The sequence below is a fragment of the Microcaecilia unicolor genome, chromosome 11 (assembly GCF_901765095.1).
Source record: "Microcaecilia unicolor chromosome 11, aMicUni1.1, whole genome shotgun sequence".
Lineage (NCBI taxonomy): Eukaryota > Metazoa > Chordata > Amphibia > Gymnophiona > Siphonopidae > Microcaecilia > Microcaecilia unicolor.
In genome coordinates, this window is record NC_044041.1 from 35,022,785 (window position 1) to 35,041,237 (window position 18,453).

An 18,453-nucleotide genomic window follows, 5' to 3' on the forward strand; every position below is an offset into this window, starting at 1 on the left:
CATTTTTAGGTATAACTTGTCTGGAATGTTTTTACGTTTGGGGAGCGTGCCAGGTGCCCTTGACCTGGATTGGCCACTGTCGGTGACAGGATGCTGGGCTAGATGGACCTTTGGTCTTTCCCAGTATGGCACTACTTATGTACTTATGTACTTATGTACTCTGTCTTGGCCATGTTCAGTTTCAGGTGGCGGTTGGACAGCCAGGCAGCAATGTCGGATAAGCAGGCCGATACTTTGGCCTGGGTTTCCACCATGATGTCTGGTATGGAGAGATAAAGCTGGGTGTCGTCAGCATAGAGATAATAGTGCAAACCATGAGATAAGATCAACGAGCCCAGGGAAGAGGTGTAGATTGAAAAAAGAAGGGATCCAAGGACAGATCCCTGAGGAACTCCAACAGAGAGCGGGATGGGGGTGGAGGAAGACCCATGAGAATGTACTCTGAAGGCACGGTGGGAGAGATAAGAGGAGAACCAGGAGAGGACAGAGCCCTGGAACCCAAATAAGGACAGTGCAGCAAGAAGTAAATTATGATTGACAGTGTTAAAAGCGGCAGATAGGTCAAGGAGGATGAGGATGGAGTAGTGACCTTTTGGATTTGGCAAGGAACAGGTCATTACAGACTTTAGTGAGTGCCGTTTCTGTCGAGTGTAGAGGGCGAAAACTGGATTGAAGCGGATCAAGGATGGCATGAGAGGAGAGAAAATCAAGGCAGCGGCTGTGAATGGCGCGTTCAAGTATCTTGGAGAGGAAGGGTAGGAGGGAGATGGGGCGGTAGTTGAAGGGACAGGTAAGGTCTAGTGATGGTTTTTTGAGGAGTCATGTGACTACAGCATGATTGAAGGTGTCATTAACAAGTTACATTTCTTCTTTAATACGTCATAGCACTATTGTTTCTTAAATGTATTCCCTTTTAAGAGAAATCTTCTGTAGTCCACCTAGGTGAAAGTCTGCAAGGTAGTATTGTACTTGTGAACCAGGTAGGCTGTTTTCAGAGGAGACTATCAGGGCAAATCTAGAACAGTGCACCTATTCTATAAAATAAAATAGGTGCCTACTTTCCTTTATGGAATACTAGTGTAAAGCTAAGTGGTGGGAGGCGGGGCTCGTGGTTGGGCGGCAGGGATAGTGCTGGGCAGACTTATACGGTCTGTGCCCTGAAGAGGACAGGTACAAATCAAAGTAGGGTATACACAAAAAGTAGCACATATGAGTTTATCTTGTTGGGCAGACTGGATGGACCGTGCAGGTTTTTTTCTGCCATCATCTACTATGTTACTATGTTTTCTTACCTGTAGCAGGTGTTCACAGAGGACAGAAGGCATATATTCCACGGAGCTTGGTGTGGACACTGCCATAGTGCACTGTCACTTTAAAACGTTGAAACAGTGCCTCTGCCATGCATACACAGGTGAGTTCCTGCCCAACGCCGGAGCGTGGGACCAGCAGTACAATACTAAACCTAAGAAGACAACTCCAAGGGGAGGCGGGAAGTAGGCATAATATTCTCACAGGTGGGTCTCACTTGCTACCAGGCTTACAACAGAATTAATTTTTGGCAACTAAGCAGAAAGTGAGCCTGGTGGGCAAAAAAAGGGACGGAGGACAGAGTTGACTTTTAAGTAGTAAAAACAAATCTGCAGGACTGCTTCAGACAGTAGTGAGCAGTGAAGGAGTGGATAAAAGATCATGTTTGCTGTCTTGCAGATTTCTTCAATGGAGGCAGAGGGGAAATGGGCTACTGAAGCTGCCATGGTTCTTACATTGTGAGCAGTGACCTGGCCATGATGGGTCAGCCCAGTCTGAGTACATGTGTAGAAGATACAAATATAGTGCCTTTGGGAAAGGGTATCCCCAATCTGTTAGGGTCGAAGGATACAAACGCTGGGCGGATTTTCTATGATGTTTTTTTACGCTACAGGTAATACGCTAGAGCATGCCTGCAGTCTAAGGTATGCAGTGCTGCTTCTCCAGGATGAGAATGTGGCTTAGGGAAGAAGACAGAAAGTACTATGGACTAATTGAGGTGGAACTCTGATACCACTTTCATGAGGAATTTGGAGTGGGTTCAGAGTATGACCCTGTCACTGTAGAGTCTGGTGTAAGATGGGTCTGCCACGAGGGTTTGATTACTCTACTGGCAGAAGTAAGAGCTATTAAGAACACTACCTTATATGTGAGGAACTTCAGAGAACAGGAATTAAGTGGTTCAAAAGAAGGTTTTATGAGAGCTGTGAGGATGACATTAAGATCCCAAACAACAGGTGGTGGTTTGATAGGAGGTTTAGAATGAAATAAACCTTTTATGAATCTTACATCAAGGGATGAACAGAAGCTGGCGTATCAACCTTGAAGTGAAACACTAATGGCACTCAAGTGTACTCTGAGTCAGTCTTGAGGCTAGTATCTGAAAAATGGAGAAGATACTCCATAAGGGTAGCCTGCCTGTACACCAGAGGGAAAATCTTTTCCACTTGAAATGGTAACATTTTCCAGTAGAAGGTTTCCTAGAGACTAGGAGTAATCTAGAGACTCTGGCCCAGATGTATAAAACCTAACAAGCCAGCAACGTGGTTTTTAAACTGGTTCTAGCCAGTGTAGTGAACAAGAAGTACAGCGAGGCATGCACAAAAGGGTTCTCTGAGCTCTTTTCCTATCATGATAGCAGCTAACGAAAATAGAATGCAAAGCTATTATAATGAGCTAATTACTATACAAATGTGCATGCAAAGTGATGCACAGCCATTTTCCAACCCAATGCACAGAAGCAGATCCTACCTTTACCTGACAGTTCTTCATGCTGAGTGAGCTTCACATAACAAAATATTAGTGTAGAGTGCTGTAGGCAAATGCACTGTAACAGCAGGGCCTGCTTTTAACCCGAACACAAAAAAAAGTGTGACACAAATCCAACCTGTAAGGCTGTAGAGAGCTGGTGAGTCCCTGCGATGGAAGGACCAGGCAAATAAAGAAACCAAGCTGATAAAAGTTACACCCTCAATTTAATTGCTTACCTACTGTTCAGGCCACAACTTTGTCAGTAACCTGCAGCTGAAGAGTTCACATGCACCACTAAAGGTCTCCCTAATGAGATGGTACCTTATTGCTCTGTCTGTGCTGGGATTCCTCCTTTGAAAACGCATATCCTGTTCTCATTTTTTAAGTGAAACCAGCAAATATGATCCATCTGAATGACAGCTGAAAGTATTTGCCCTACAGCCGGCTGCCCTTCTTGTAATCTCCTAGGCTATGCAAGCAGTCTCAGCAGCCATGAGATGGGTATCTCTAGCAGCTAATTGCTGCCAACCCAACACAAAGACCTTTTCGGTTGGTAGAATTTCAGACCTTGCCAGACAAGAGTGGAGGCTTGTGAAAAAAAAAAAGTTACCTCTACTGCTTTCATAGACACAGCTTGTCTGCGTATATGAAAGCTGTTTGTAACATGTGCAGTGCAGCCACGCTTAGCAATAGGCTGCTCTGCACATCCTCAGCTGACCGAGTGGCTTCCCCCCCCCCCCCCATGAAGAAAATCGCATGCAAATGAGCTAACAATAAGCAGCTCATTTGCATGTGATTTCCTTCATGCATGCCTGGCTTTTTCAAAATTGCTAAGCTGCAATGAGGATTGGTAAAGTAAGGGCTTTTTGCGTGGAGATTAGAGCATCTTGACCTCCATCAGGAAGGTTTAAGGAACGTAAGTCTATGTCATGAGGAACCAAGCTGTCAAGCTAGAAAGCATGGGTCTGGATGGAGAAGGGACCCCTCATTCTGTGTTATTAGGACTGGAAAAGGATCTAACCTCAATGGTTCTTTGGAAGATAACTCTAGGAGAAGAGGGAACCAGACTTGATGCATCCAACAGAGAGCAATTAGAATCATAGTCCCTTGGTCTTGACACAGTTTGAGAAGAGTTTTCCCTAGGAGAGTTAGTGGGGGGAAGGCGTATAGAAGATCTGTTCCCCAGTGGTGTAAGAAAGTATCTGGGGATGCACAGTTGGGAGCACATACCCTGGAACAAAAGCGGGGAAGCTTATTCTGAGAAGTGAACAGATCTATCACTGAGGACCCCCACTGCTGGAATATTTGATGAACTACAGAGATGTTGAGGGACCATTTGTGAAATTGAAGAACTCTGCTTAGTTTATCTGCTACAGCATTCTGCTTGCCGGCTCTTATAGAGATGTTTCAAGAAGCTGCCCAAGTCCTTATCTGGATTGCTTAACCCGATGTTGATGTCAACACTAATGCAGGTTCCACATTGAGTACCGAATCCCCTGCCGATGTTGATGCAGAACTAAAAAGGTTTTCAGGCTGGACTCTGTGGGCTTTAAAGGTCCTTGTTTGCATGCACAGGCTGAATGTATGCCACTGTATGTCCCAGTGCTCCAGCCCCAAGCACTGAACACACTAATTATGGGGGTCTGTGCCTGAAATAGTCCTACTGCATCAAGTATATTTCTTAAAGCCACTTGGCACCCTCATTGCCATGAAGGGAAAAACAGTCGACGCAAGGCCAAAAGGCTCTATGGCCCAGGGAGCTCAAGTAGTCACAAACCCAAAAATGGCGGATGCTTTCTGGCCAAAAGAAGGACTTAAAGGCCCAAAGGCTGAAACATGAAAAATATTTTGACAAAATGAATAAATTAAACAAAATTAATTAAAAAAAGAAGAATCTGAAGAAAAATATCCCCAAAAAAGGGAAGGCACCAAAAGTCAAGTTTGATGCACTGAGGAGAGATTAGAACAGCAACCTCTCTGCTGTACAGAAAACAATAGACTGCTGGTCCCGTGCTTTGGCATTGAGCAGGAAGGCACCTACGCATACGTGGTGGGAGTACTGCCTCAAAGTTTTAAAGTGACAGTACACTATGGCAGTATCTGCACCAGGCTCCGTGGATGACATCACTCACATATGAGAATATTATTCCTGCTTGTCCTCAGAGAACAGATCTAATATGTACATGTAATTTAGGCACAAGTACTTACGCCAGCCATAAGAGGTGGTGTAAGTGCTCATGCCAAAGTGCCAGAGATACAGGGGCAACTTATAGTAGTCTATAAGTTACATGTGTAAATGTGAGTCTCATCCAGACTCCACCCATGAGTACCCCTTCCTGTCAAATATACACTATGTAAGATATACATATATTTACAGAATAGCTTGTAAGTGGAATTTCAGCCTGTACGCCGATAATCTACTCATTTACACGTGCAATCAGAACATCAGTGTTACAGCCTTATTTAAAGAATTCCCCCCTCTGTGTGTAGTTTTTCTTCTAATAATTTGCCTACATGAGTAAAGGATGCAAAATTCCTTGTGGATCCTGCAGCTGCTTTTATGGAGACAGAGAAGGGGGAAAATATATATATATGTAGATTTGAAAATGCCATTCTGCACTTGAGCCCACTTAAATGTGCCCCCTGCCCAATGCTCCTTTTAATGTGACTAAAAGACTGTTGAATCCTCTGTATATTTTTAACAACGGTGAGGAAGGCAACTTTCAGACAGTTCAGCTTACTGAGGTAAATCATTGTATACCTGCACAGTACGTTTTGTTTACTGAATTTATGTGCTGTTGTGTATATTGAACCGTCCTACAAGGATTTAAAAAAAATCTTAAGCAATTGTTCTTCAGAAAAGTAGTATGTAACACATACACTTCTAAGCAGGCCAATGCAAATATATAAGCTATACTTTAGTAATCATATGCTTTTGTTTCTTACCTGTTACCTCTTCAACATAACTCATGAAGCAGACTTTCAAAGGACTAACTGCTAATGTAATTTCCACCTGATATGCTGGAAAATGAATCATCAAATCTGACAGCACCCTAAGAAACATTTTGTAAAGAATACCTTTTTAAAGATATAAATTATTATTCTTAAAAATTGATTTAAATTATAAACAATTAGGGGTAATTTAAAAAGATTTCTATGTGCACAAACGACCTTTTTCTAAAGGCCATTATGCTCATACACACACTATATGCATAAGTTATCCAACCTGAATGGAGGCATTCGTGAGGCCATAGTTTGGACTGATTAATGTACTTTATAAAATATGCATGTATATATGCAAAAAAAAAACTTTTGTGTGTGCCAAACAGCAGGTGTAAATACGTGGAAGTATTTTCCATGAGGTAATTTTCAAGCAGAAAGAATGCACATATGTTCTCTTAGAAAACTGGTGTAACTTATACATGGGCCCAAGCAGGGTTGCGTAAGTTGGGTCAATTATGGAAAGATGGGGAAATGATACACTTTACAGATCTTCAGGAGGAATATGGCCTGGTGGACAGAGACCTTACCTACTACTGCAACCTGCGTAGCTTCCTTAAGAAGAAAGCCCAGGATGAATTAGACCTAGCTGAAACAGCCCTAGAATTAGCGGTCAGTAGAGGAGGAGGTAGGGGAGGGATAACCCGTATATACTTGGCCCTGCTGGGTACGGACAAATCCTCAGGTACTATATCAAGCGAAGTGGGAGGAGGTGCTACAAACCACCTATCCAGAAATAGTTTGGAAGGGGAACTACAAATATTTGCTTAAACCATCCCTAGCACAAACGGTGAATGAAAATGGTTTTAAAATGCTCTATTGGTGGTACTACACCCCTGACCAGCTACAAAAGCTGTACCCAGAAGTGTCAGGGCAATGCTGGCGGGAGTGTGGCCACAGAGGCACATTCTATCACATTTGGTGGTCCTGCGAGAAAGTTGAAATGTATTGGAAAGCTGTAATGCAACTGGTTAATAAAGTTCTACAGAGGACATACCCATGGGGGGCAGAACACTGCCTATTACACTTTAGACCAGTGGCAATACCTTGCTGGCAGCATAGGCTGGCGATTCAATATTTTGTAGCGGCAAGACTGGGGCTGGCTCGTGCATGGAGGCAAGTGGAACCACCATCACTTCAGGTGGTAAATAGGAAAGTGGAGCACCTTTATCAAATGTCAAAACTAACAGCTATGCGAAGAGGGTCCATGCTGGTCTTTAACAAAATTTGGACACTTTATGAACAATATAAGGAACAGATTTATTCACCACCGGAATAGGGAGGGAAGGGAGGGAGGGAAGGTTAAAGTTGGGGATAGGAATAGATTGATGTAAAAGCAATATGTAAATGTGCAGTTGGTTGTCTGTTAAGATGTATTTGCGAAAATTTCAATATAAAAATACAATAAAAAAAAAGCTAGAAAACTGGTGTAACTTAAGCAATCTGTTATAAAATTAACCTTCCTATAACTCCAAACAATTACAGAGGAAAACAGCAACTTTTGACGAATAAAACTACCTTATATTTTTTGTGTCTGAAATGTTTGAAAACAAAATCTGTGCTCCTAAATTTGTGACCTATTTTTAGCCAAATTTTGGAGCCTAAGGGGCCCTTTTACTAAAATGAATTATACACTTAGCACATTTTAACACGGGACTTTCACATATTTTACACGGCAGTATACTAAGGATTTTCCCTTTCTTTTTGGAGGTCCTGTGCTTTCTATTAGTATGTATTGTAGGACTTGCAAATAAATAATGTGGAAGCACTTACCGTCTCCTATTCAGGAGGCGGTAAATGCTCTAATAAGTCCACGTTATTCAGTTAGCACATGCTAATCAGAACACACTAGTCGGATAACTCTTCCACGTCCATTCCCTCCCATGGCATGCCCCTCCCACAAAAACACGCAATTAGTGCATGCTAACAGGCAAATTACCACAAAATGCTTTAACACAATGTACAAACTCTTTTTTCCTGTGTTAATCGTGTGTTAGTGCTTAGAGTAGTTTAGTAAAAGCGCCCCTAAGGTTTCAGCAGAAAATTCATCTTTAGAATCTCTAAAAGTTATGCTTATAAATTTAGGCCTTCCGCTCATCAGACAACACGCTTCCCAACTCCAGTAATGATTTTAACAAATGATATACAAATACTGGAGTCCAAATCACATTCTAACAGACCTCAGTAGTGCAACTCAAACCTCATGTGTTTCGCTTTGAGAATTAAGCACTCAGTTCAGTTCGTCATCAGTCTTCTTATAGACCATATTTTACTTTTATCCTTATAAATTATTACTGTAGTTTTTCATAGAGCAAATTTGTTTAATAGAAATCTTCTGTGGGTAGTAACAATAAACTTAGCTGTGTCGGCTCAGGGGCAGCAGTCCGACATGACGCATGTTTCGCATGAACCTCCTGAGCCGACACAGCTAAGTTTATTATTACTACCCAAAGAAGATTTGTATTAAACAAATTTGCTCTATGAAAAACTACAGTAATAATTTGTAAGGATAAAAGAAAAAAAATGATCTATAAGAAGCAAAACACCTGAGGCTTGAGTTGCACCACTGAGGTCTGTTAGAAGTATATTAGAGCTGCTTATATCATGCATAAATTTAGGCCTGCCATACGTTTTATGAATATAGTGCTGAAAATCGGTGCTAAGCTCTTATCCTTTTCCCCACCCTTAACCCGTTCCTATTGTGACCCATTTTTTATGCTTCTAAATTTGAGTTTAGTGAAATTTTGAATACAAGTTAAGGCACTCAGCCACAGTAAATTTTCAGAGAGGCAATTTAGGAGCATAACTCTCAAAGTTAGGATCATAAATCCCTTGCATATTGGGCCTTTTGTTTTTTATTTATCAAACTTTATTTCTATACATTTAACAAAAAAACACTATGTAACAGCATAAGAAATGCTGTGCTGGGTCAGATCGAAGGTCCATAAAGCCCAGCATCCTGTCTCTGACAGTGGTCAATCTGGGTCACTAAGAAATACCTGGCATATCTTAAGGTAAAATTATGTCTTACCTGATAATTTTCTTTCCTTTAACGCAGCAGATGAATCCAGGAACTAGTGGGTTAAGTCCACCTACCAGCAGGTGGCGATAGAGATAAACAAACTAAAGGCAGTGATGCCAGATGGCCAGCTCCTTCCTTAGTTAGTATGTCATTCGTAAGCATTTGCCAAGGCCAAAAATATGAAACCAATAACAACCAGAAACCATCCTCACTATGAAAAACAGAGAACCAAAAAAGAACTTCAAAATAACTGCAACTTGATCCAGAAATTGGAATCCTTTCCATGGTCCCATATCTGTCTGAACTCTGCAAAAGAGAACCCGGAAGGAAAAAATAGCCACACTGCACAGAAAATGAAAAAAAAAAAAAACGTCGGTTGAACTAGGGAAGGATCCTGGATTCATCTGCTGCATTAAAGGAAAGAAAATGATCAGGTAAGACATAATTTTACCTTCCTTGTCACTTGCAGCAGATGAATCCAGGAACTAGTGGGATGTACCAAAGCATTCCTTAAGTAGGGTAGGAAGCCAACGCTCCCCGCGCCAACACTCCCGCCCCAAAACTCGCATCCTCCCGAGCAGACACATCTAGCCTGTAATGCTTCTCAAAAGTATGACGGGACACCCAAGTAGCCGCTTGACAAATCTCTTCCAGAGATAAGGCTGACACCTCCACCCAAGAAGCCGCCTGTGCCCTAGTAGAATGGCCTTCAGGGCCACTGGAGATGCCCGTCCTTGTAGCAGATACGCCGCTCCAATGGCTTCCCTAATCCAGCGAGCAGTGGAAGCCTTAGAAGCCGCCTCACCTCTTTTCGATCCTGACAAGAGCACAAAGGGATGATCCGAGCATCGAAACTCGTTAGAGATCTGCAAGTACCGAAACAAGGGTCTCCGCACATCCAGGAAACGTAGCGAGGCAAACTCCCCCAGATAATCCTCTCTTTGAAAAGACAGAAGATAAACCGCCTGATTGACATGGAAAGCCAAAACCACTTTAGGTAGAAATGATGGCACCATCCGGATTGACACCCCTGCTTCAGAAAACTGCAAAAGAGGATCTCTGGAAGACAAAGCCTGAATTTCAGAAATCCTCCTAGCCGAAGCAACGGCCACAAAAAACACTGTCTTAAGTGTGAGATCCTTCTCAGAAACCTTATTCAACGGCTCAAACGGTGGGGCCTGGAGGGCTCGCAGTACCACATTCAAATGCCACGCTGGGCACGGCAGCTGCAGAGGAGGCCGAAGCCGAAAAGCCCCGCGTAGGAAACGGACCACATCAGAGTGAGCTGCTAAAGAGGAACCATCCAGTTTGCCTCTAAAACAAGCTAGCGTGGCCACCTGCACTCAAAGGGAATTATATGCCAATCCCTTTTGAAGACCATCCTGAAGGAACTCCAGAATAACCGGAATTTCCGCCCGAAATGGCGATTCAGCACGCAAAGCACACCATGCCGAGAAAGCTTTCCACACTCGCGCGTACGCTGCTGAAGTAGACTGCTTCCGTGCCCCCAAAAGAGTGGCAATAACTGGTCCTGAAAATCCCTTCCTCCTCAGCTGCCGCCTCTCAATAGCCAGGCCGTAAGATCAAAGCGGGGGAGATTTTCCATCTGAACTGGCCCTTGATGCAGCAGATCGGGAGTCACCGGAAGTCGCAATGGTGGCTCTGAGAGTGCTCGAACGAGATCCGCATACCACGGCCGTCGGGGTCAGTCTGAGGCCACTAGAACAACGGTCCACGATGCCACCCTATGTGGCAAAGAACTCTCCCTATCAGAGGCCACGGAGGAAAAACATACAGTAGCTGTTGTTCCGGCCATGGCTGGAGAAGAGCATCCAATCCTGCGGATCCTGGCTGCCGTTTGCGGATGAAGAACTGGGGAACTTTGGCATTGCAAGCCATGGCCATGAGATCCACTACTGGTCTTTTCCAACATTGACAGATCAGTGGAAAAGCCGAGTCCGACAGCGTCCACTCCACAGCGTCCAAAAGAGTACGGCTGAGAAAATCCGCTTGAACATTGTCTTGACCCGCAATGTGCGCTTCCACCCATACTAGAAGACGAGATGCTTCCACTGCCAAGGGAAGACTGTGAGTGCCCCCCTGCCGAGTGATGTAGGCCACTGTCATGGTGTTGTCCCAGAATACACGAACCGCCTGCCCCTGCAGAAGGTCCTGAAAACTCCGCAGCGCATTCATGACTGCTCGCAACTCCAGACGATTTATCGGCCAAGTCGCTTTGAGAGGGGTCCACAATCCCTGGGCTACTCGATGAAGACAATAAACTCCCCAGCCCGCAAGGCTGGCATCCGTCATGACTACCATCCAATTGGGAGGCGCCAGAGAAACACCCTTCTGCAAATTGGCTGACCGGAGCCACCACATGAGACTGTCCCTGGCCCGGCTCGACTAAGGAAGGCATCGTTGATAATCCAGCGACGTCGGCGACCATCTGCTCAAAAGGAAATTCTGAAGAGACCGCATGTGAGCCCCTGCCCGTGGAATGACCTCCAAGGTCGCCGTCATGGAACCGAGGAGCTGAACATAGTCCCACACTCGGGGAGCGTGACGACTCAATAAGGTTCGTACCTGAGAAAGCAATTTGATCCTTTGCCCCTCGGGGAGAAACACCTTCCCCTGCTTCGTATCGAATTGCACTCCAAGATACTCTAGACTCTGAGTAGGAACCAAATGACTCTTGTCCTTATTGACCACCCAACCTAAGGATTGCAACACCACAATCACTCGGTCGGTGACCACTTGACTCTCCTCTGCTGTCGTCGCCCGAATCAGCCAGTCGTCAAGATATGGATGCACTTGAATCCCCCCCCTCCTTCCGCAGGAACGCCACCACCATGACCTTGGAAAAAGTGCGTGCGGCAGTGGCCATTCCGAAAGGAAGGGCCCAAAACTGGAAGCGGTGACCCAGCACCGCAAATCTGAGAAATCTCTGATGGGGCTGCCAAATGGGAATGTGCAGGTAAGCTTCCCTCAAATCGAGAGCCGTCAAAAACTCACCTGGTTGAACAGCAGCAATAACTGCCCTTAATGTCTCCATAAGGAAGTGACAAACCCGCAAAAACTGGTTTACTTTTCTGAGATCGAGAATAGGCCGAAAAGCCCCTCCCTTCTTTGGAACCACAAAGAAGATGGCGTACTGACCTGTGCGGCTTTCGAGAGGAGGAACAGGCACGATAGCCCCTATCCTTAGCAGGTCTCGCAAACACTGCAGAACCGCTGTCCTCTTGGCCCATAATACACAGCGGGACTCCAGAAAAAAGTCTGTGATGGGAGAGAAGAATTCTAGCTTGTAACCTTCTCGCACCACATCGAGGACCCACTGGTCCGAAGTAATTCTGTCCCACTCTGGAAGAAACAGAGAAAGCCGACCACCGATCTGCTCTCCTCCCAAGTGGACCTGTGCCCCATCATTGGGAGGCCCGAGAAGGAGCCCCCTGACAAGAGGGGGGTCCAGCCGGACACTTCTCGTTGTGAAAGGAAGAACGCTGCCCAAAATGAGGACGCTGAAAGGCTGCGTTGGACCACCCCGGGCAATACTGTCGCATCTCTGAAACTTGACCTCGAGGCTCCCTGCCCAGAAGTAGACTTGGGTCTATCCTCCGGAAGATGCTGAGATTTGGAATCCCCCAAATCTTTAACAATCTTTTCTAGGTCTTCCCCAAAAAGCAATTTCCCTCGGAAAGGCAATTTAATAAGCCGTTGCTTAGAGGCCATATCTGCGGCCCAATGACGGAGCCACAGAAGATGCCGAGAGGAAACGGTCAAGGCCATGAGTTTGGCCAAAGCACGAACCAAATCATACAAGGCATCCACCAAGTACACCAGCCCAATATCCCTCAGTGACATCTGAGGAGTTCCCGGCATATCAGACTCTGAAATCGAATCCATGACAGAATGTAGCCAACTGAGACAAGCTCTAGCCGCATAAGAACTACAAACAGAAACTTGCAGTGTCAAAGTGACCACCTCAAAGGCACGTTTTAAAGAGCCTCTAGCCATCTGTCTTGCATATCCTTAAGTGCCACACCACCTTCCACTGGAAGAGTAGTCTTCTTAGTGACCGCCGTCACCAGGGCATCCACCCTAGGCACAGCAAACTGCTCTAAACGGTCCGCTGAAACCGGATACAGCCGGGCCATAGCCCTGGCCACTTTCAGCCCCCCATCCGGATCGCCCACTGGGCCGAAATTAACTCTTCAATAGCTTCATGTACCGGAAAGACCTTAGAAGGTCATCTGGTACTAGCCATCTTAGGGTTGACCACCTGAGAAGCCGCAAGCTCAGGGTCCTCTATATTCAGGGCTTCCAGCGCCTGAGAGATAAAGGAGGACAACTCCTTATGGAAAATCCTAACTCCTTATGGAAAATCCTCACGGCGGAAGAGTCCTCCAGGTTGGTGAGTGAGGACACCGTCCTCCACGTCCTCTACCCCCGTCTGCTCCAAGAGAGCCACCACAGAGGAAGCTGCAGGTGACCGTATGCAGGACCCCTCCTCAGACCCCAAAGAAAGCCTAGGCTTTTTAAGGGAGGAGAAATCCGCTGGGGGACAACCCAAAATCTCTTGGTTACCCCCAGACCCCCTGAGAGGATCAAAGGCCGAAGCTGTCGCAGCCGCGTGAAGGGGGGGGCAAGGCCCTTTTAAACAAAAACGCCTGATAGAGTAGCAAAATAAACTCTGGCGAAACCCCTCCCCTGCAACTGAGGAGGTCGCAGCCATGGCACCTGCACCACCGCCCACAGTGCCTGACAGCCCCCCCCCCCCCCCCGACTCCCCTACCAGCAGAGAAGAAGCTTTGCCCAAAACCGCTACCGGAGCCGGCTCCATGACCGATCGCAAAATGGCGCGAGAATCGCCAGGCTCTGGGCAGGAAAGCACGCTCTTGGGGGGAACCACCGCTCCGTCGAGTCCCGCCAAATCAGCGCACCCTGCACTGCAAAGGCCCGCCGCTGAACGCCATTTTACGCATCGGGAACAGCGTTTTACCGCCTCCACTGCCATCGCCCGCCCCCGAACAGGAGCCCAGCAGGACTTACCCCAGACCGAGAAAGCGCGGGAACTGACAGCTGAGCTGAAGAAAAAACTCTCCAACTCCACTTCGAGGCAGGCTCAGACAAGCAGGCAACAGAAAACAGGACTCGGACTGCAGTAACCAGGGCCGCCGAGAGGGGGGGGACAGGGGGGACAAAATTCCCGGGGCCCGGGCCTCCAAGGGGGGCCCAGCGCCGCCACAGGGCCAATTCCACCCGAACCCCCGCCAGCAGAAGTGATGTCTTCTGTTCTGACTCCAGTGTGCGTGGCCCACACAGACGCGCTCCTCTCAGCTGATCTTCGCTGTACTCTGCAGGGCTTCTGTGCATCTGACGTCCTGCACGTGCAGGACATCAGACGCACAGAAGCCCTGCAGAGTACAGCGAAGATCAGCTGAGAGGAGCGCGTCTGGGTGGGCCGCGCACGCCGGAGTCAGAAGACAGCACTTCTGCTGGTGGGGGTTCAGATGGAAAAGGCCCGGCCCGGTGGCGGAGGCGGGTGGGACTGTGGCGGGGGGCCGGCGACAACCTGGGGGGGGTGGCAGTGGGGGCGGGGCCGGGGGCCCAGGGGCGGCCTTGTCCCTGCCCCGGCCCAGTCTCTCGGCGGCCCTGGCAGTAACACAAACCTGCTCTCAGCAAAAACACACTTCCCTGTGCTTCTCTGTTTCTCTTTTAAACAAATTCTATGGTTCTCTTTTTTTTTTTTTTTTAGCGAGGAGGCAGAAACAAACAGGGAAGGAAAGGAACAGCAAAAGCCTGTTCAGAGGGAATTTGAGGTGCAGCATGGACCCAGCAACTGCGTATGCTGCCAAAGGGCTCAAACTGGCTCAAACTGGCCACCGGCCCAGGAGCACCCTCAGAGGCCTTGGGCCCAGGAGCTGGAGAAAAAGCCATCCACCACCTGCTGAGATAGAGACATACTAACTGAGGAAGAAGCTGGCCGTCTGGCATCACTGCCTTTAGTTTGTTTATCTCTATCTCCACCTGCTGGTAGGCAGACTTAACCCACTTGTTCCTGGATTCATCTGCTGCAACTGACAAGGAAAGAACAGATCCATTTATTGCAGTTTCTTCTAGGGATGAAGAGTATTCTGAGATCTACTTAGTTAATGATTATTTATGGGCCTCTCCTCAAGAATTTGTTCAACCCCCTTTTAAACCCGTTAAATGCCTTTTTTGTAATCTGCTTTAAATCCTTTGGGGTAAATTTAATATAGGGTATTATAACCCACTACTTTCAATCAAAAAGATTATATAGACTGGGTTACAGCTATCAATCCTCCTAAATCTCCCTACAGCTAAAACTACAGCCAGGTTGAAGTGGATCAAGAATAGCTTCAGATGAAAAAGTCAAGACAATGGCGATGAAAAGCACATGCCAGTATCTTGGATAGGAAAGGGAGGAGGAAAACAAGCCAAATAGACACCTCCAAACTGAACTGAGACTCGGCATAAAACTGGATCAGGAGCACAAAACCCCCAAAGGGTACTTAAAGCTCAACTGGAACTAGTTAGAAACCAGGTCAGGAGCAGAGATGTTAGCCCATCATCCATCCACTTGGGAGACAGAGGAATACAGAGCATTCTATGCTACACAATACCTTTAAGGGGCAAGTCACAAAACTATTTTCGTCCTCTGTTTCCATCCACTGGTGGAGGGACAGAACCCATTTGTTTGGACTGGTCTTATGGGATGCTATGGAAACCTCCTTTGGATTTTTACACCCTAGGTGCATCACTCTGCATTAAATTTTAACTCTAAACATTAGACCACTATTCAAATTTTTGCAGATCGCTTCTCATGTTGTCTGTTTCCTCTGGGAGTGTCTACTCTTGCAAATCTTCATATCATCTGCAAAAAAGGCAAACTTTTCCTTCTAGCCCTTAAGAAGTGTATAATCTTAAAGGATATACTAGTAAAATTTATATTTCATTTTGCAATTCAACATTCATGTTTTGAAACTAATTATGATTTACTCTCAGAACCTTTCAGCAAAATCGCAGACTAATATTTCACATGCAATGTAGCCTTCTTTATGTTTCTAGAAATGTAAAACTTATTACCTTGATTGTACTTTCAATACATTAGGACATAAATGCTTTGCAAATACAACTTGTAAAGGTTCACAATCTTGAAAGGTCAAATTATGGGTTTTTGTAATACCTGGAAAAACACAGATGATCAAAGTGCAAATTTATACATATATCACCATTTTCAGCAGAGACTAAAAAGGGGAAAGTCAAAGCTAACAGAACATTTTCTACAAATAAAAGTAACCAAAATGTCAATGTGAGCTTTTGTGAAACACAAAAGTAGAAAGAGGAGGATTTATACATTATGAATGTCTATAAGTTGAGGCCTCTTAACAAACCACGCTAGCAGTTCCCTTGCGGCAATGTCGACAGAGCCCATTAAAAGTGAATGAGCTTTGTCAGAATTTCTACACCAGGATCCGCTAGCGCAGCTTGATAAAAGAGGCCCTTAATTATCAAGTTGTATTTTTAATAAAGTTCATTCTTTAATGTTTCAACAATTTTTATTGAACGAACATAGAAATTAACATCTTGAGTAAGGTAATCAATAGAAATCAAACAAAATAAAACATGGAAAAGAAAATAAGATGATACCATTTTTATTGGACATAACTATCATCTTATTTTCTTTTCCATGTTTTATTTTGTTTGATTTCTATTGATTACCTTTAAAAGTGGACTAACATAGCTACCATACCTCTCTACATCTTGAGTAAGAAACAATGAGTCGTTCAGTTTTGTATACATATAATCCCACCTCCTTCCCCACCCCTCACCTGCCAATATTAGTGTACAATGATTAAAGTGAACAAAGTGAAAAATATAATCACTGACAATAACTCAAAGATATTACCCAAGTTAACAAAAATACCATACTATCTGGCAGTGGCGTAGCCAGACAGCCAATTTTGGATGAGCCTGAGCCCAAAGTGGGTGGGCACAATATTTTCTCTGCCCTGCCCTACCGCAAAATATAAATACATTAGCTAATAAGGATCCTCAAGCTCTGTCAGCTGAAGACTTTCTCTGAAGGTGGCCAGAACTCCCTTTTACCAAACTTGGCAGGCAGCAGCAACATCAGTAAGCCACTGATGCCAGCACCCTATGCGTGCTTAGCTGTCGGTGACTCAAGCATGCTGTCACCAACTGCAGAGTTTGGTAGAAGGAAGTTCTGGCCGTCTTTGGAGGAAGTCCTCAGCTGGGGAGGCTTGGGATCCCTACCAGCTATACAGCAAGGGTCAGAACTGGTGTTAGACATGCTAGGGCCCCCTCCCTGATCCCCTCTCCTCCCTGCCTGCCCTCCGATTTCCCAACCTGCCATTACTGTCACACCAACAGACCCTCACCAAATACAGAACAAGGGATCATGTATCAGAAATAAAAATATTTAGACAAAAATTGAACTCGGAACCCCAAAAAGTTAAACTTAGCATGTACTTCAACACTGGAGAAATAAAAACAGAAATGCATTTCCTTTCTCCTGAACACGATACAAACACTTTTGCTATGTAGATTTCCCAAAGCCAACATATTCCATTAAAAACATTCAAAATACATTGCTTTTTTCTACCTTTGTGGTCTGGACATTGTATTTTTCCATCATGTTGGTTGCAGTTTCTTTTCTGCTTTCCTGTCTGTCGTCTTCTAATTCTCTTTCGAGCAGCTGCTGTCCATTTGTCTTCTTTTACCTTTACTACACCTGCTTCTGACATATTGACTTCTTATTTTTAGCTCTTTCCTCTCTTTTTTCTTCTTTCTGCCTTGCTGTCAACTCAAATTTCACCCTCTCACTGTTCTCCTCCTTTTTAATTTACAGCTACCTATCAGATTTTCATCTTTTTCTCTCACCCACTAGCTTTTCCATTTCCCCATCTTACTCCTTCCTCAGCCCTCCATTCCCTTTCATTACCATATTTCTATCCTCTGTAATCACTATCTTTTTATTTATTTCCTTGCCACCCTCTTCCTCTCCCTCCTGGTTCCGCCATCTTCCTTTCCTCCACCCTTCTAGCCCAGCATCTGCTCCCTCTTTCTCCCCACCCCACTCTTGCAGCCTTACATCTCTCTGCCCCTTCTCTCTTCCCTCCTGCCCTCTCCCTCATGTTCCAATGTTTCTCCCTCTCTCTTCCCTCACTCCCACTGTCCGGCACCTCTCTATCACCCTTCTGCTCCTGAATCCAACATCTCCTCCTTTCTCCCCTCTCCAGCTCCTGTGTTTTTCTTTCCCTCTCATTCACCGCCAGGTCCAGCATATCTCCCTCTCTCCCACTTTCTACCATTTCTCCCTCTCTTGTGCCATGGGTCCAACACTTCTCTTCCCCCTCCCCCCATGCAGCATTTTCTCTCTTCCTCCCTTCCACTGCCATGCCCAACATTTCTGCCTCTCCCCCTCCCTTGTGCCCCATCCAACATCTCTTCCTGCCCTCCACCATCATGTCCAATTTTTCACCATCTATCTTCTCTTCCTCACCACCCCCGTCCAAGTCCAACATTTACCATTTCTCCTTCCCCACTACCCCCCTATGTCCAACATTTCTCCCTCTCTTGTCCCTTTCCCCTCCCAATGCAAGATT

The 18,453-nt window shown here is 45.5% G+C and overlaps 1 protein-coding gene across 1 annotated transcript in view; it reads right to left on the reverse strand.

Moving 5' to 3' along the window:
- RAD9B (RAD9 checkpoint clamp component B) overlaps positions 1–18,453 on the reverse strand; it is a 50,658-nt gene that overhangs the window by 19,830 nt on the left and 12,375 nt on the right. The window contains exons 5-6 of the mRNA XM_030218302.1: positions 15,911–16,010; positions 5,725–5,831 (exon numbers count right to left, since the gene is read on the reverse strand). Of these exons, the coding sequence (XP_030074162.1) occupies positions 5,725–5,831; positions 15,911–16,010 (207 nt within the window). The remainder of the gene's footprint in view (positions 1–5,724; positions 5,832–15,910; positions 16,011–18,453) is intronic.